At 36.7% G+C, this 18,682-nt stretch overlaps 2 protein-coding genes across 9 annotated transcripts in view; one reads left to right on the top strand and one right to left on the bottom strand.

The window, feature by feature from the left end:
• Positions 1 to 2,009: 2,009 nt before the first annotated feature.
• On the top strand, positions 2,010 to 7,166 carry LOC105210094 (transcription factor castor). Of its 2 annotated transcripts, XM_054225190.1 has the most exons (5): positions 2,010 to 2,863; positions 3,212 to 3,621; positions 4,417 to 5,257; positions 5,336 to 5,739; positions 5,799 to 7,166. In XM_054225190.1, the coding sequence occupies exons 1-5, from the start codon at positions 2,536 to 2,538 to the stop codon at positions 6,279 to 6,281; spliced, it is 2,466 nt and encodes an 821-aa protein (XP_054081165.1). In that variant the 5' UTR covers positions 2,010 to 2,535; the 3' UTR covers positions 6,282 to 7,166. The 2 variants fall into 2 exon arrangements, with proteins under 2 accessions (XP_054081165.1, XP_011179145.1); XM_011180843.3 differs by having other exon boundaries at positions 2,010 to 3,621.
• A 1,121-nt stretch (positions 7,167 to 8,287) lies between these two features.
• The window catches only part of LOC105210093 (TBC1 domain family member 4), a 42,621-nt gene continuing 32,226 nt past the window's right edge, over positions 8,288 to 18,682 (bottom strand). For 3 of the 7 annotated variants that reach the window (XM_011180834.3, XM_011180840.3, XM_011180837.3), the window contains 9 exons: positions 16,315 to 16,590; positions 15,657 to 16,246; positions 14,746 to 14,976; positions 13,480 to 14,385; positions 13,273 to 13,418; positions 12,624 to 13,216; positions 12,132 to 12,554; positions 11,873 to 12,019; positions 8,288 to 11,792 (listed from right to left, as the gene is read on the bottom strand). In XM_011180834.3, the coding sequence (XP_011179136.1) occupies positions 10,662 to 11,792; positions 11,873 to 12,019; positions 12,132 to 12,554; positions 12,624 to 13,216; positions 13,273 to 13,418; positions 13,480 to 14,385; positions 14,746 to 14,976; positions 15,657 to 16,246; positions 16,315 to 16,590 (4,443 nt within the window). In that variant the 3' untranslated portion in view covers positions 8,288 to 10,661. Of the gene's footprint in view, positions 11,793 to 11,872; positions 12,020 to 12,131; positions 12,555 to 12,623; positions 13,217 to 13,272; positions 13,419 to 13,479; positions 14,386 to 14,745; positions 14,977 to 15,656; positions 16,247 to 16,314; positions 16,591 to 16,750; positions 16,813 to 18,682 lie in introns of those variants that run through there. The other 4 variants (XM_011180836.3, XM_011180842.3, XM_011180841.3 and 1 more) reach the window with 3 other exon arrangements.

Genomic DNA, 18,682 nt, shown 5'->3' with positions numbered 1-18,682 from the left:
TGGTGATTATTTTTTGCTTTTTTTCATACCTGAATTACCCTGAATTACCCATTATTGTCTTTTTAATATTCCATGCAAAGGGTTTAGCTTGAAGAGGTTCAACTATTGCCCCATAATCCCCGATGGGGTAAAAACGTTTGAGATATAACAGCAATGTTTTCTTTAACCCTCTAAATAGTGTAAAATGGCTAAAATTGATCGGAAAATATGGAAATACAAGAACCAAAGCCCGAAAAAGGCCCTAAATTATAATTAAGTAGACATGTACAGTGCTTAATGTCTCGAAAACTTGACCAAATTTCAAAAATTTCGATCAGTGTTCTTACGAAAGAGTTCTAGGAAGAGTGCAACATTCAGATTTCTCATAAAACTGCGCGACAAAACATGCTACGACAAGAAAGTGAAAAAGTGTATTTATTTTCTATGTGTAAACTGTTTCTTGACACACTGTATGTAAAGGGTTTATCTTAACAATCATGTGATCAACCGCTATTAGGTCACTCTTCCAAATATACGGACACAGCTTAAATCAAATACTCCTGCTGGATCACCAAGATCCTTATGATTCGAGAAAGCGCTTGAACTCTACTATAAGATTCTTAAGTCGGCTAATGTCCATTCCAGTCACTTTTCTGGGTTCGCCGAAGATGTGCCTATCGAGGTATTTTAGCCTAATTTAGTCTGGCTAATGCTTTACATCGAAGGAGGAAGTGCTTGGACGATTCTTCTTCGCCTTCCTCCAAGAAACTTTGACAACCAGCGTCTGGTTAGATCCCTAACCTCACCGCATGTATGTACATATATTAGCTGTGAATGTTATGAAAACTACATCATAGAATAGTACTAAACTAAAACTCGGTTCAGAGTTTCGTAATTTTTAGTGTACCTTTTACCTACTTGTTCGATCTTTCCAATATCTATAGGGTTTGGTAATTCACACGAGATTAAGGTGATGATTCCATAGATCTATAAATGATACCTACAATTGTATTTCAAGACTTATTGCCTTTTACTGGGATCTGTAATCATTTAGAAATCATCAAATCATTAGAATGTTTTATGAAATTTTACTGGAACTAGTGGTCATATATATGTATGTATATACTTTGAGAGACTTGGAGTTGCAAAAATATTGATCTAATTTTGCGAGCTCATTTTAATTATTCAATTAAAATCATTGTTACCTTATTCAAAAAATTTAATTATTAAATTCAAAGGAAATTAGTTGTATGTGTATGTGTATGTATTGTAAATATATACAAATATACACACTCGCATATAATGCGCCCATATGCCATTTTTTCGCAGCGAAGGAATTTTTTGCACAGCTGTCCGAATCCAATAAAAAGCAACAATTACAACGTCGAAGCTACGCAAACAAGAGCACAGCAGGAACGTACAAATTCCTCGACTTGTCGTTGGTTGTTGGATTTTCATTTTTTATCTAAAAAACACCACTTTTCCTATGCGATTAGCATTTTGCTGGCATTTTATTGGTGGAAGAAATTGCAAAAATTGTGAAAAAAAACACATACAAAAGCAACAACGAGCAAAGAACCAAATGTAGCAGAGATTTTCAAAAAACGTTTTTTAGAGACAAAAATCGTTTTTCCCGAGCGTCAAAAGAGCACAACCAAGTGGTATAAGAGTTTGAGCGCCGCTCCGATTGAGAGAATTCGGGCATGAAGCGTTAAAAAATAGCTGAGCTAAGCAACCCTCTGGCTTAAAAAGTGAAAATTGGCTCTGCAAAGCCGTCACTCACGAACAAATGTATGTGTGTAATACTGAGCAAGGGATCGGTTGATATTTTTTAGCAGAGAACGATAGGTGAGAACGCTATTTGCAGCCAATGCTGGCGTTGCTGATCACTTTTTAGCGGCAGGGAGAGGGTTGAAAGTGTTGCGATGCTGCAATTTGGACTATTTTTTGGCATTAGAAGATTTTTTTTAAGGACAGTTGCGTATATTAGAGCCCTGCTGTGGAAGAGTTGAATCAGTTTGAGCCTTGACGCCAAGCTAGCGAGACAATCTGCTAAATCTATCGTTTTCATTTCTTTAAGATTTCATGCGAACGAAAGAGTTGTAGACGAAAAAACATCGCTGCAAAGAAATAAATTACGAATTCAGAATTTGAAGATTATAACAAACAAAAAAAAAACGAATATTATTGTGGTTTTGTGAAATTTTTGCGAACTAAAATTTTATATTAATATATTAAAATATTGTGCTGTTCTTGGATATTAAAAAATAAAAATAAAAAAAAAATCTATAAAGAAATATTTAAATTAAAATAAATTATTAAAAAAATTGTGCAAAAAAATATTTAAAATTTTTTAAGTGCAAATATTGAAATTAAAGTTGAATATTAAAAATTAAAATTTGAACAAATATATTAAAATAATAAAATTAAAAAATAAAAATTTTACGCTGTGAAAAGTGCCGTTGTTGACTGTGAATACCCTTATCGTCAGCTTGTGCGTGAGTGTGATCGTAAATTTTTAAACAATTTTACAACAAACAAAAAATCAACGCCAAAATGTCGACACAATTGGAGTTTATCATGCAACTGTATATGATGAATTTGTTGCAACAACAACAGCAACAACAATTGCAGCAGCAACAACAACAGCAGCAGTTACATAATCTTCCCTCACCCAGTAAGCGTGAAATGGAGATGGACATCAGCAGCAGCACAATGACAACAGCAACAACATTTATCGATCAAACAACACAACAACAACAGCAGCAGCAGCAACATCAGCAGCCACACAATCCAAGAACGCATTCACGCAAAAATTCGCAAACCACTACCACAACCACCAACTGTAGTAGTAGCAGTAGTTGTACCACCCGTAGTCCTAATAGTAATTCCAACTCCTCAATAGCCATACAACAACAGCAACTACACAATACACAACACAACAAACTCTCCCCCCTACAACAGTTGCTGCTCGGCCAATTGTCAGCACCACCGCCACCAATGCTAGCGACCACACCGCCCGCACTTACCACACCGTCGAATTTACTGTTAACACCAACAACACCGAATTCGTCGGGCATATCTGCAGCGGCGGCGCTATCATTGGCAGCGGCTGCTTACAACGTGTCGGCCGGCAGTCAACTTCCCTTTCAAACACACACTTTCCCCACAAACGATTTAGCTTGTAATGCAAGCATTGTTACAGCTGGTAATTTTCTTCAATCTTCTACAGTGACATCTACGCCCACCGAAGTTGAAGAGCGGAGGTTAGAAGAGGAAGCTGAGGTGGGGGCGGCGGCATCAACGCAACTGGAAACGGAAGATTGCAGTCCATTGGACAATGCTTCGACCACATCCAACGACGTTGAAGATGATGTCAGTGACACCGATTTATCCGACAGACGGACAGATCGTTGGCGTGAGTGTAGGAAAGCAAATGTAGAAGAATGTGGGATAAGGGCGCAACAACAGCAAAACGATGATGTAGTCGAAGCTGTAGAGGCGCTGGATGATGATGAGGAGGAGGATGAGAAGCCTTTGGCTAGTCTGTTACATAGTACCACGGAAACACGTTGCCTCAGAACGAGTAGTAATGTGAATGCGCAAAATTCCTCGAACTCTTTAGATGGCTGCTCGAGTGTGGTGAGTTAAAGTTTTTTAAAATAATAATTTACTTACCGTTATATAAAGTTAAGATTTCTTATACACTTAAGGAACTCTTATCTGTCAAAACATCAATAGATTTAAGTATTTCCAACATTTATTCGAAATTCGAAAAATCGATCTACACTTAAAAAAAACCGCCACTTAAGTTGAAGTCAAATGTATCTTCTACATAAATCCATTTGAATATAGAGTACAAAAATAAGTATATCAAAGTAATGTACATACAAGTGTTCCAACTTTATGTTTATATGTATGTTCACCGTATCCATTACCAGTCTGCTGACTCACAGCTGTGCAAGATCGGCAACAATGTTGCATTCAATTTTGACTGAAAAAAATTCAATAAACAAACAAGAATTAAGCGACAACTTCATTTCTAATGAAAATACGAGCGATTTAAGTAAATAAACTTTATGATGATTTGCAAAGATTTCCAATAGGAGAACTCGCGTGGGCTGATTGAACGTGCTCGTCGCTTCATTCATATACGAATATATCATAAATATATATGTACATATATTGACTTATTTCTACTTAACTTGAGCTCAATTTGTTTCTGATTGGGGAACATTACGCTAAAATGTTGAGTGGTGCAAAAATGCGAGTGATATCAATAGTGATGTTAAGCCTGTTGGGAGGAAACAATTTCGAATTAGCACCACATGAATTTACATCTTAGGTCTAACATTGTCTATCGAAAGTCGACACCTACTAAATACCAATTTTCTCTATATTTTTTTTTATTTAAACATAATTTTAATTATTTTTCAGCCTTATGTAACACCGACGAAACAACCGGCCGATTCTACGCATTACCTGCCCCAACAGAGCTCTACCAACTCTCAAGACACCGCCGGCTCATTCATACAACTCACAGAAAATGAGAGTGCGAACATGACACCAATGTCGCTGGCAAAAACTCTACTTACACCACCATCCAGTGACCAGTTGCCCACAGCGCATAGCAAAAAACAGAGTCTGCATCCAAGCACACAAACGCTAAATGTTGAGCCCAACCAACAAACTGTTGGGGTAACTGCGCTCACCGGCACATCAGCCATAATGAGTCTTAACACCGTCGGCAGTTTGGATGCCTTCTTGCAAAATGAAGAGAATCTCAAGAATCTGCGCAAAGTCTCCTCTTATTTGGAGTGTGAAAATGCGCTCTGTCGTCAGGAGAATCTACGCGAACATTTTCACTGTTTCGATGAGCCCTGTCAGGGTAAGATATTGAGCAAGAAGGATGATATCATACGACATTTGAAGTGGCATAAGAAACGCAAGGAGAGTTTATTGCTCGGTTTTGCGCGCTTCTCCGCTTCGGATGACTGTGAACCAGCTTATGGCGCTGGTTGCACGTACTGCTGGAAGCAAACACATTATCACTGCGTCTACGAGGATTGCCCGAAGGTATATGTAAGCACCAGTGATGTGCAGATGCATGCGAATTTCCATCGCAAGAACTCAGAAATCGTACAGGAAGGTTTCCGACGCTTCCGCGCACATGAAAATTGCAAAATCGAAGATTGTCCATTTTATGGCAAGAAGACGTCGCATTATCATTGCTGCCGTGAGGGTTGCAATCACACGTTCAAGAACAAGGCTGATATGGGTAAGTGTTGTCGGTGGAGCAAAGAGTTTGTCTAATATTTTTGGACTAAATTTTGATTTTTCTTAATTTTTTTCTCAGATAAACACAAGTCCTATCATCTGCGTGACTATCAGCTCACACAGGACGGCTTCAAGAAGATACTAAAGACCGAGAATTGTCCTTTCGATGGTTGCAAATTCTCCACTGTCTGCAATCACATTCATTGTGTGCGCGAGGGCTGCAGTTATATTCTGCATTCCAGCAGTCAAATGATCAGCCATAAGCGCAAGCATGATCGTCTCGATGGTGAGCAGGCATATCAGAATTTCAAGAAACAGAAAGATTCCAGCGGTGAGGACTCACCAGCCCCAATCGCTACAACAATAGCGACGTCGAATACCATTGCTGTTGCTAATGTCACCACGCACACAACCACACCACTGTCTTCGCTCAGCGCAGATCGCTTTTTGGCGCGCAAACGCGGACGTCCACCAAAGAAAATTGTAAGTAAAGCAAATCGATTTTTTTTTTTAGTTTTATTAATTGTCTTCTATATTTACAGGAATTGCCGGTAAAAACTGAGTCAACTAAACGCATCAAGTTGGAGCACACCACTGAACAACTGGCTGCCACTGCTGCTGCTACCGCCCAACTTGCCAGCAGCAATGTTGCCAACAACCCACAAATGCCCGGCGTTGCAGCTGGTCTCTTTCCACCAACCTTCCTGCCGAACTTCAATGCTGCCACCGCAGCCGCGGCTGCTGCTGCTGCTGCACAGAGCATGCAAATGCAAGATCCCAATACGCCAAATATGCAGTTGACGCACCTGATGGCACTGTTCCAACTACAGAACCCACTTTTCTACCAAAACCTCTATCCAGGTGGTATGCCAGCTAATATGGCGAATATGTTGGGCGCGGCGGCGGTAGCTGGTGTAATGCCACCCGCAAGCGGTCTTTATGGTAATATGCCAGCTTTTAGTGGACCAGCAGGTACAACCATCAAATCGGAATATGGTGAGAAACAGCAGCAGTACAAGGAGTGAAAGTGAGCGTCTAACAAAGGAGTTTGTTGAATAGGTTTTGGCGACAGGGGTCGCCTACGGCAAATTGCTTTGGGAAACTTGTGGTTTTGTAGTTTGAAATATTGCAATTAAATTTGCACGCCATGCTTTGGGCATCGTAGGTCCTCAAGGGGTTATCTGTTAGTTGTTTTGACAATCCGAGGACATAAACTTGTACCGTGACCGTGTGAGTTGACAACTAAAAAGCTACAGTGCAAGTTATTGCAAAAGCTTTAAGCGCGCTTTCGCTCGATAAAAAGGAAAACGTATCGCGTACAAATAGGGTCTAATTTAGGACATGCAAATGGTGAGCACTTAGTGGAGCCATTATTTTTGCGATCGTACATATGTTTTCTGGGTGAATAAAGATACTTTAGTTAGATGTCTCTCTAGCGAAATTATAAGCCTGTGAAGTTGGTCTCACTTTTAGAAAAAAAAAAATCAAAACTTTCATTTTGAGTCCATAATGATGCAGATAAAGTTCGCTAGATCATAAATATTTCCAGTTCAGCCCTCATTAAATTATATTTATAATTTTATCTCGGAAAAAGCTTCTTTGGCAACTTTTCTAAAATTGTGAAAGCTCATCGTTTAAAGCTCTAAGCTTCATTCAATGTTAGTTGTTACACAATTGGAAAAGCTGGCAAAAAACCTTTTTGGGTGTCTTTTTTGTCTTCCGGATTAAAATTGATAGTGTTCGAGTGTTAGATAAGATGAGACTTTTTAACTGTTTTGAGATATTAATTTTTTTTCAAATGAACTGAATAAATACATAAAACTTTCGTAGAATCATTTTAAAATATCTTTTAATAAAAAAAATTAATTAACAAATTATAACTGTGATTTTTATATTATTATTGTAAATAAATGAGAAAAAAAAAACAAATAAATTATTTAATTTAAATTATAAGCTGAATAAAATGAATACATATGTAATATATATTAAATATTAAACATAGAGAAAATAAAATTAAATCAAATTAAAATAAAAAAAAACTTTTTTATAAAAAAATTTAATTTTTAATGCTTATTTTGTTATATAATTTTTTTCTTCCACTTAATTATCAATTTGGATAGATCTTCGGTGCCGGTGAGAATAGATTTTCGCTGTAAAAAGCAGATATTGCTCTGAAGATTATTTTATTATGATTTTAAAATTATAAAAACTTTAAGGTGATATTTTTATTGGTTGTTTGTATGAGCTTATATACAAATACTTCTGTAAAATAAAAGTACTTATTTTTTAAATAATGTGAACCTTATTTTTCTGTTGAATAAAACTCATTCAAATTGTTTATTATACATTTTTATTCAATAGCTGCAATTGCTTTTAGTGAACTACATAATAAATTTCATTTACTTTACTTTTTTTTGTTTTTGGTTAATTAAATAATTATGCTGCTACGCAATTAAATACAGTTCGCAATTTAATTTTACTGAGACATTTCCACAGCTACATTACCATAATATAACTATATGTTTGTAGATTTGTAAGCATATAAATTGAACAATTTGAAGCATTTTATAAAACCTTGAAAAGTAGTTATTCGAAAGTGGGATACAAATATACTAAATATTTATATATAAGCATTTGCGAAGAATTGCAGCAGAACGCACTCCTACACTACCACACACTAATCAAGCGCATACACACATACATACCCTGCCAGCCAGGCCTAACCACTTTCCCCTCATGTTTCTTCAATTACTAACACCAACGCACATGTTTAGGTTGTTTTGTTTTTGTATTCGTACGTGTGAGGGGAATAGTGGTTAAAAAACTCACAAGCAGCTATGCTGGCCTATGGCAAACTCACCACTTTTTTTTACCACTTTTGTGGGTTTAAAAACTTCGGTTTAACCAGCTTTTTCACCACCTTTGGCTGGCAGGGTACGTATGTATATATATATTTTTGGGTATGTATGTATACACTTATGTACATTTAAGTCACGGCTATGCTTTTGGTACTTGCAAATTACATTATTAAGCTAGAAATTACAATACATTTTCATTTTGATTACATTTGTGATTATATTTTTGTTTAATAAATTATAACAGGCGCAAGTAAATAAACAAAAAAATTATATTTATTATATGTGATTGTACAAATTTACGCACGAGCTTATGCTAAGAGAGATTATACATTTAGTGTTTATACACTTGTGTTGGTATTTTAGATAATCAAGCTTGTAATTTGTAATTAACATGTTTTTAATTATATAATTATTTATATTTTTTGTGTTTTTTAATCAAAACATATAAGCAAGCATACACTTGATCCGTTACATATAAATATATTTAATTTTTGCTTAAGTACTTACGTAAATACTTACTCTTTCTATATGCGAGTATATTTACGGTATTAATATTCGAATTATTTGTGTGTAAAAAAAAACAAAAAAATGAGAAAATAATATACAAATTAATCACATATAAGCCTATACTGTAAGCATGTACATAAATATCCGTAAACTTCTAACAATCTGTTTAGATTTAATTACTTCTAATTACATTTAATTAAACTAAAAAAAATATGTTAAATTAATATGATTTTTGTGAGATTTTAAACAATTTCAAATATTTAATTTTTGAAAATTTTCGTTCAAACGAAAATTTAGAAAAACTATAAAAAAGGCAAGTCCCTGTTCACACACATTTATCGAAGATCTATCACTTTTTACTTTGGTGAATATCTTCCTTGTTGTTTTAACGGCATAAAAAATTACCAAATAATTTAGAGCAATGCTACCGAGATAATCGTTCCTGATTGGAAATCATGTCATATACGCCCAACTGTTGTGGGAAACAAATTTCGTTCTTATGTTCTCTAGTGCTTTCTTAGACTGTATATACATACGTCTATGCATTTTTAGCACCAATATATACACACCATGTATATTTAACGCATGCACTTAAATTATGTTGGAAAAATTTTAACACTTGTCAGAAATTTATTTTTAGAATTATTTATTAATTTTATTTAGTAATAATGTTAGTCAAAAGGTAGTAAATTTGTTAAAAAATAAATATATACTATTTTAAAATAAAAAAACACTAGTTTTTATAACAAAAATAATATCGTTGAATTTTTATAAAAATTTAACAGAAAAAAATATTTTTTTCATCGAAAAATTATCTTAATTAATTTTTGGTTTTTTGTTTTAACACAAACAGAATAAATCTTAATTATATTTACTTGTGTGAAGCGGGACTTATGAAATTATTTTATCCTTTTATTTCTAAATTCTTGCTTAAATTAATGAATTACTTTAAATATGTATACATATTTCAACAATAATCATATTTCACATGACACAAGCGATTGTTTATTCATTTAATTGCTTTAAACTATGATACAAAAATAGAAAACAAATTATGAAATTTAAACAAAAAATAAATAAAATAAAATTTGAAAGTGAAGAAGTTATAATTTTTTTCAACAGTGAAAATTTTGTTTAACTAATGTGGATCTTTATACTTATACAGGGTCTATTGACTCTTGACTAGCAGCAAAAGTATGTCTAATATTTGCGAAATATTACATTTATGAATATTTAAGACTTTTGCACCAAAATTGCTATAATTTTATTATTATAAATTCCAAAAATATATTAATAAATAAATTGAAAATAACGAAAGATAAAGAGATAAGAGTATAAGGGCAATTATATTGAAAAATATTTATAATTTAGATTAATTTTTGGTTTTGTCATAATTTTGGTAGTTGATACCTTTTGTAAGAATAACTTAAATAAAAACGTACTAGAGAACTAAAAAAATAAATTATAGATATAAGAAATTATATTCCATTTACATTAATCAATATAATATTTATATAAATATCACTATATTATAATCAAGGGGTTTAGCGGTTACAATTCAACGCTGACATTCATATACATACATATATTTATCTAAATACATATTTAATCTTATAATTTTACGAGTTTTTGCATAGCGATGGTGTTGGCGTAGTTGGTGCTTTTATTAAAGTTATCAATTCTAATAGCGGCATTTAAAAGCAGTTTATATCAACAGTTTTCATCATTCAGAATATGTAGAATATTTGCTAGATTTCTTTTAAGCGCATGAAGCTTAAAGATTTTTTTGTTGGTCCAACTGCGGTTGCTAACAGTTTGAAATCGAAAAATATACAGCGGTAACTTACAAATTAGAGAAGAATCACGTATTTCCTTTCCATCCAACTGTCATTTTCCACGTCAAAATCCCGCTTACAAATTGAGAACAACCGCAATTTTCGCTTTATTTTCTATTTTCCTCTATTTTTTTTTGTGTCTTTCATGTGTTATATGGTTTCTTTAATAGAAGCTACGCAATATTTTCGCTATGAATCAAAACCGTTAGCTGCGACCATTAGTCGCATCTGTATTTGTTGTCTCACTGCTACCGCTATTGATGCTGATATCGCCGGCGGTGTTTGACTGTTGTTCTTGCAGCGCTGATGCAGCCGCAGCCGCTACACCCGCTGCCACAGTAGCCATCGGACGCATATGATGTACGGGTCGTATGGATTTGAGTTGTGTGGTGCCGTTAAAACGCACATTCACCTCGCCAACCATGCTGAGTGGATGCATCTCTGCACCGATCTGCGATTGTTGATCGGCCGGTACAATAATCGAGACTGCTGGCACAACTTTGCCAACAGCTGTGGTTGTTGCTGGCACACTGCCGGCGCCATATAAAGTTTGCCGACTGCTTAACGGTGATAGCGCTGTTGGCGTATTTTTGTAACCCATACGACTAAAGAGACTACCACCACTGCTGGAGCCGGTACTGAGACCGCTACTGCTGCTATTGCTGCTTGTGCTGGGCGGGCTGAGTGGTGTGCCCACACCACTGTCCACCTCAAGTGGACTACGTATGTTGGCGCTGTCGTATGACTGATCCGAGTGATCGGGCAATTTGAGCTCCGCTGGCTTGGTTTGTATGTCCGCCGAATCGAGTAGGCGATTTGGCCGTTGTTGTTGCTGTTGTTGTGGATTTTCCTCCAGCGAATTGCTGGTGCTACTTAATAACTTTCGCTGCTGCTGTGTTGTTGGTGAAGTTTGAGCGTTTTGTTGCTGTTGTTGTTGTGCATGGCGTTGTTGACGCAATTGTTCGTAGGTGTGTTCAAAAAAAGGTATCTTCTCCTTCTTCTTTTGTGGCGAACCATGTTCTTCTCTTTCGTTCAACTCTTCTAACACCTTTAGTGGAAACCCCAAATGACTATTGACCGATACGGATTTGCCGATTTTGCGTTCAGTGAAATGTGGCCGGCGACGTTGACGTTCCAAATCCTCCAGCTGTTGCAGTATGCGTCGCACATCGCCGGGTAATTCGAGTTCGACATTTTGTTCGGCCAATTGAGCGACGAAGTGACCGAGCGTTTGTATGGTCAACTCCAGCGATTGTACTTGGGTTTGCAGCGAGGTGATTTGCGTTTGCTGTGAAGAGCGTGTCTTCTCCAGCTGTGCGATCGACGATTGAGCGAACTGTGTATAACAAATCAGAGTATTAGCAATAAGATTTGTGAAGAAAACTTCTATTTGTTGTAATTTGAAAATAAACTCACTTGTAGTTGCTGTTCCAGGTGCATATTGCGTGTCTTCTCTCGGTTCAACATCTCCAAATGGTGATTTGCTGTTGAGATCTCCTCTTGTAATACATTGTATTCCACATTATATTCGGTCAACTGCTTGCTGACGTCCAAAGTGAATACCTGGGAAAAGAATTAAAGTTGCAGTGAATATATTTGTTGTTGTTGTAGTGGCAAATGAGTAATTATGTTATTTATCAAATAATATAATTTGTCAACTTTTCCATAAACCTACCAATTTCATAATTTTCTCCATTGCATTCACTTCCATCTTCGGTACGACCGTTTTTAGATAATCCATAATTTCCTCAAAATTGTCGCGGGCCAGCAATTCATCTTTATGCACGGTCAGCAAAGCGATAGCGAATTTGAAAATCACCTCCGATGACTCGAGGAAAAGCAAATCGAAAACGCGCGCCACGAAACCCAAAGGAAATTGTGAGCTGAATACAGTTAGTATCCACGGTGCAGCATACAGAGTGGGTGATACATCATTCTGATCGAGCCAAATATATAATTCTGGCAAGTGATCTTTGACGAGACGTGAGAGCTGATACAGCTGCAGTTGGAATTTCTTCATATCCGGCAAGTATTTGGTGCGCATCTGGCGTCGGAACATGAGATGTTTGAGCAATTGAAAAGCGTCCGCCTCATCGCACTAAATAAAATATAGAATACATAGTTAGTCTTGAGTAATTTATATGTACAAGAAAATGCAATAACTTACATGCAACAACAATATGCCACAGATGAAACCCAAACCCTGACAATAGCCCAGCTCTGGATCGAGTATCGAATATGCTTTCAATAAATTAAATAGCGATAATTGACCCACGCCAAGTGGATCCTTGTAGAACTTATGATTGGGGAAGGTACGTCCCAGATCGATAAATATGGCGTGCTGATGTTCGGTGAGATTCTTTAACAAAGTGTGGTAGGGTGTATTGAAATTGGGAAATTTCTTTGTGTCCACCGGTGCTGTATTCATGGAATGCTGATCGGCGAGGAAGGTCCAAACGTCACCACGTTTCGAACGTGGCACACCATTTTTGATCGCTTGTGCCAGCACTTTGGGATCCTTCTTATTGCCGATCTTCATGGAGTCACGTTCAATGATCTGTTCCCAACGCTCGATCAGTTGTTTGTCGCATGGCACGATCTCTTCGTAGTCGAGTTTGATGCGTTTGAGCTCATTTTCATTTTGACGCGCCTGCAACATGGCATTCTCGGTTTCCATGCGATTCAGCAGTATGGTCTGACGTATGGCGGTCTTCCAGAGATCGCGGAGCTCCTCACGAGTGCGCTTGCCACGTAAGCGTTCTATGGGTGAAATTATTAATAATAAGAAAAAATAAATTCCAACCCTGAAAACTCACTTGTGACTCTCATGGGTGACATAAATTCATTTTGTACATCACCATCCATACCCTTTGATGGTGTTACGACACTATTTAAAATGGCGTGGCGCCATGAAGCTTTGTGTGCTTCAGATTCCTTTGGACTATTGCCGACTTTGATGAAACTGTAATTAAATAAAAAATCTAAACTAAATTGCATAACCTTAAACACTTTATATCTCTTACATATCCATCATGGGGCTCTTCAAGTGCTCAGCACTCGGTCTGCTCGGACTAGCACTACCGATTGTGTTTGAACGTGAGCGGAAGCCCTCCGGGGGTGTTTCATTGCCACTACGACTAACCGGATGCGGTTCGGCCGATTTCTCACGTATCTGATGATCGCGCAGATCGTGCGCTATGCCAATATCATCCTTGGATGCCTTACGTTTCAACAGATGATCGAATGAGTTGGTGAGCGAACGTTTAGCTTTCATGAAAATCGTACTTCCACCCAGATATTGATTCAAGAACTCCGATCGATTCTCAGCTGTGTCGTGCACATGCCGCTGCTGACGTGACTCACAGTGCGCACGTAAGAGCATCATTAAAAATTGATTTTGCTCCGACAGCGGGGAGCTCGTCTTCTCCGAACCATAGTATTTGGCCCATATCATGTCCTGCTCATCGTCGGTTAGCGACTCTATGCGGCGAAAGATCATCGCCTGTGTCTTCTTCTCACTCAAACCTTCAATGTCGGTGCAGAGTTTATGATACCACAACATGGGACAGTGCTCACACGAGAAGATCTGTGTGGCTTCCTTTTTCTTTTGTTCGGCGCAAGTGACGAAAGCTTGCGAAATGGCTGCAACTATGTCATCGCACACATGATCCGACTGACATTTAAAGACATAACCTATGTAGCCATCGTTATGCACCTCACGACAGATGATGCCGAAATGATCGGGATTCTTCTGTCCCTGTGCGCAACTGGCCACATCCTTGAAGTCCTTGTAAAGCAACACTTGCTTGCGATCCGGTGAGATGAGCCGCAAGTCAGAACGACCCACCAAAAAGACCATTGTGCGATTCTGCTCGACAAACGGTGGAATACAGCCATACGAAGCGGAACGATCGCGTTGCTTGGGTATGCTGTTGGGTGGGAGAAAATGTGGAAATTAGTAGCTGAGTCAAGCAGCTAATGACTTGTAAATTTAACATTAAAGCAAACTAAAAAACAAGGGTACAACTAAATAATCATGCAAGGCACACGCCTCTAAAACACGAAGAAAATATGCGCTTCTAAGCAAATACACAACAACAACAAAAAAAAAACAAATAACTAAAGCCACAATGCAACCAATTCGCTTGGAGCCTTGAAATGCCACAAAATGTAAAATGTAAATAAGAAGAATGCAAAAAGCAAAGAAAATCTACAACTTTACTAGACACAATCGTTCTAACGCATGCCGCTAGTCCAAAAGCCAGTAAACGCTTCAACATCCTACTCACGTGTCGAGCGTTGCGTAGGCTGGTTGTTGTGGTATCTTGAGCATTTGCTGTTGTGTTTCATCGGTTGTTGTTATTGCAGTTTTTTCTTGTTGCTTTGCTTGCTCTTTTGTATCCTGTTCCTGCGCTTGACGTGGCGGTGATGGATGCTTGTTGATTATAACATTCGGTGCAACTGGCACATTCGCCCTTGGACCTGCTTCTTTTTCTTCTTCAGTGGTTGCACTATTATTCCTTTGTTATTGTTGTTAAGGAAAAGAATACGCGTTTTAAATTAGATACAATGCATATGGAGCCTTCAACTTTTTATTAGTCAAATACAGAAAAAAAAGTAATGAAAAATCCTTTTATTGCGACGATGCAATAATTCTGAGATTTATAATGGGGAATAAAGAAGCTCTTCAGCATTCGAAAAATTTGTTGGAAGTAGATTTATAACATTTTAAGTTTATATCGAGTCTTCTTTGTAACGTTTTAGTGCTAAATTGTGAGGCAACTCTGTAAATTATCGAATAAGAGGACTTTTGAAGACTGGCATGGGATGTTGAGCTAAGTAGTGCCATCCTTTCAGTTTTCAAGTTTTACATTATATTAGTTTAGAAGTGTCACAAGAAACTTTATCGTGTGTGCCTTTGGTTGTCATTCGAACACAACTAACCTAACTTTTTTCGATTGAATTGGATTGCATCTTACTTATTTGCTTATATAAATCGACAGTAAAAGTTCTGAAATATTTCAGAACATAAATTATTATTTGTTTTTACGAAGATTTTTCTTCTTCTATAAAGCTCTATTAGGGCCAAGTGGACTTTGAAATATTTATGAGCTTTCAAAGTTCAAAGTTTGTATGTATGTATGCGTTAAGGTTATATTTACACATATATGCAACACAACACAACCATTTGACCACTTACTCTTTCTTCACAGGAAGTTCAGTCTGACTAATGCCGCGCAGTAATCGCTTTGGTAATTTATTCGATTTGTTTGATGTTTGCTGCTCATCGTCTGCGATTTGTGTAACGCCATCCTCTGCAACCGACTTGCCAGACATTGCATCCTGCTGCTGTTCAGCTTCCGTTTCTGTCTCCGTCGATGTCTCGACTTCTGTTTCGGCGCCTGCACTCTCTGCCATTTCCGCCGCTGACTCTTCAGCGTCACTCTCCTTGAGCGAAGTGTTTTTCAGATCAAAAGTTACTGTACTGCTATTGACGCTCGCATTGACATTGCTGGACTCAACATTCAAGGAGAGTTTGCGATTAGACGCTGTTGCCGTTGTCATAGCGCTGGCCGTGGCGGTGGCGGTCAACTGCATGAGCCGCGACCGCTGCGCGTCGTACGCCTTGAATTTGGGCAGGGCATCATCGATGAATGAGAAGGGCACACGCTTGTGTGAGACGCGTATTTTACCCACATACATGACTTCGAAGAAGTGCGTGTGATTAGGCGAGATATCGGCGAGTAATGATAGATTACTCTGCGCGGAGGTAGATGTTGGAATGTGCACCTGTGTGGGAAGTAGTTGAGTGTGTATCCGTGTTAATTTATATATTTAAGTGAAATGGTTGTACTTACGGTGCCTGCTGAGTTGCTCAAGCCATGCGTATACGACTTCGAAGATTTCATCTTAGACGAAATAATATTGGGACTAGCGTCGTGTTGAGCATTGCGTACAGCTTCGCTGAGCTTGAGATTGGTGGCCGGTGTGGCGTGTATGCCATTGCCGGTGAGTGCGCGTTGCATGGACAAGTCATTGTTGGAGCCATTGGCGACGAAAGTCTGGGGTATGCTGCCCACAGAACCGCCAAGTGTGTGCGCAGGATCACGCATTTGATGCATGAGCTCGGCCATCTACAAAATGCAAAAAAGAAATACTTTAGTGAAACGAAATCACACTAATTAATTAATGTTGTTGCTATGTCGAATAAGCGTTAAATTGCGAATAATTGCTGTTAAATTAATTAATTAAATTGCAGTGGTTAAGAAATTAATTAAATTTGTGTTAGACAACCTCCTACGAATTGACGAATTGTTACCGCTCAGCAGCGCTTCACTTTGATTAATAAAAACTGCAAGGGGTTCGAGAAAAAAGTGCATCATTAGCGTCACACGTGATACAAACGTGATTCACACATCGTCAAACGGTAGTTTTTAGTGTAGTTGTAGACAATTTATTTAGATACAAATGTGTATGTTAGTAAAGCATTTTTTTGGTTTTGGGCTAAATGTTGCAACAATGGGAGGGTACACAGCGTCGCATTTGTATATAATTTACTGCAAATCGGTTTTAGTTAGTAATAACGAGCGCTAAATTCATTGCGTTCATGTCGAATGTCGCAAGCGTTGATACTTTGCCAAAGCGCGCCAGTTTTTTTTTAAGAAAAAAAAACTTATATAAACAAAAAGAAAAGTTATAAATAAATACGAAAAAGCGACAAAATGTATTAAGTACATATGTATATATTTAGATAAATATATATAGTATTAATATATATATATAGTATAATTATATATGTATGTATATATACTAAGAGCACTGCATTGATCTGTTTGACGTTAGCTGGGCGCTTATGTGTCTACGTTGTTCAAGACAAAATTCAGAGACAAAACCATTAGGGATTACAAAGCATTAAAAATCAAACACAAATTGCTTATAAATCTATATACCATATATATATACAAACATAGATTTATATATGTATACATATATGCACCAACATATGTATGTACACTCGTAGATACAGTTAGCTGCGCAGCAACAAAGAAAATTTGCTGTCAAATAAATCAACAAAATAAAGTGTGATGAACTTGCATGCTCACACGGATGTATCTATGTATATACGTATGTACATATATAAGAATATTGTTCATATTTTCCTGAAAATTGAACATTTTCACCAAAATTAAATACATTTCATGCGAACATTTCTTAAACGAGAGATGAAAGTATGCCATTAGTGATGGAGAATTTGCTCTGCCTTCTCTTTGTTATGGACTGTTTTTGATTTTCTTTAGACACATCTGTGCATACAACACTACATACATATGTATATAATATAATATATAAATATACGAAATTTAAAATTTTAGTTCATTAAAACTGCCAAAAAATTAAAATATGTATTTTTTCAAACGTGTTCAATTTTTAGTTTGATCTACAAACTGTCTGGCAGTCAGTCCAAAAGTATAAATATTATTTAAAAGTATTTACATATGTACTTCTTCTTCTTCTTACTTAGATAAGTATACACAAAAAAGAAGTATCAATAAAAAATTTTCCTACCATAGTAACTCTAAATACTTTGATGTCGCGAACAGCTTAAATGTCATGGTATTACTGAGATTTTTTTGTTTTTCTTTCATGCGATAGAAAATGCGATGAACTGGTGACAATTGTAACTCGAAAACCACTCAGTAGATTTTCATGAAATTTATACAGCTTTTAAAATACATAATTATCCTTGGCCGGATCGAAGCTTGTTTTTTTTGCAAAAATTTCGATTTTTTAAGACCAATTAACTGTTGATTTTTTTCCGAAAATTTAGAAAAAAAATTTTCTGAGGCCGCCATTTTGTTAATTTTTGAAAAAGGAAAAATGCTTCGATCCGTCCCAGGATTCTCTATTTAAAAAATTAATTTTTCTTATCCGATTGATTTCAGATGAATCTACAAGGACTGATTGTCACCGCAAGGACCTTTTTTGGAACAGGGGCAACACAAACAGCAAACAGCAAAACTATGGAAATTACAATTTTTTTTTCAAATTTTCGTGACTTCAAGTTTTGACTTGATTATATTTATGATTATTATTACTTTTGTAAAATAACATGATTTAAATATTTGATATTAACATCAAATACACAAATTATCGTTCGAATATTTTTTGATCAACGAATGAATTAAAAAATTTTGGTTGTTTTAGTTACAATCATCATATAGGGTT

The sequence above is a fragment of the Zeugodacus cucurbitae genome, chromosome 2 (genome assembly GCF_028554725.1).
Source record: "Zeugodacus cucurbitae isolate PBARC_wt_2022May chromosome 2, idZeuCucr1.2, whole genome shotgun sequence".
NCBI classification, from domain to species: Eukaryota; Metazoa; Arthropoda; class Insecta; order Diptera; family Tephritidae; genus Zeugodacus; species Zeugodacus cucurbitae.
This window is presented reverse-complemented; position numbering and strand designations above follow the sequence as displayed.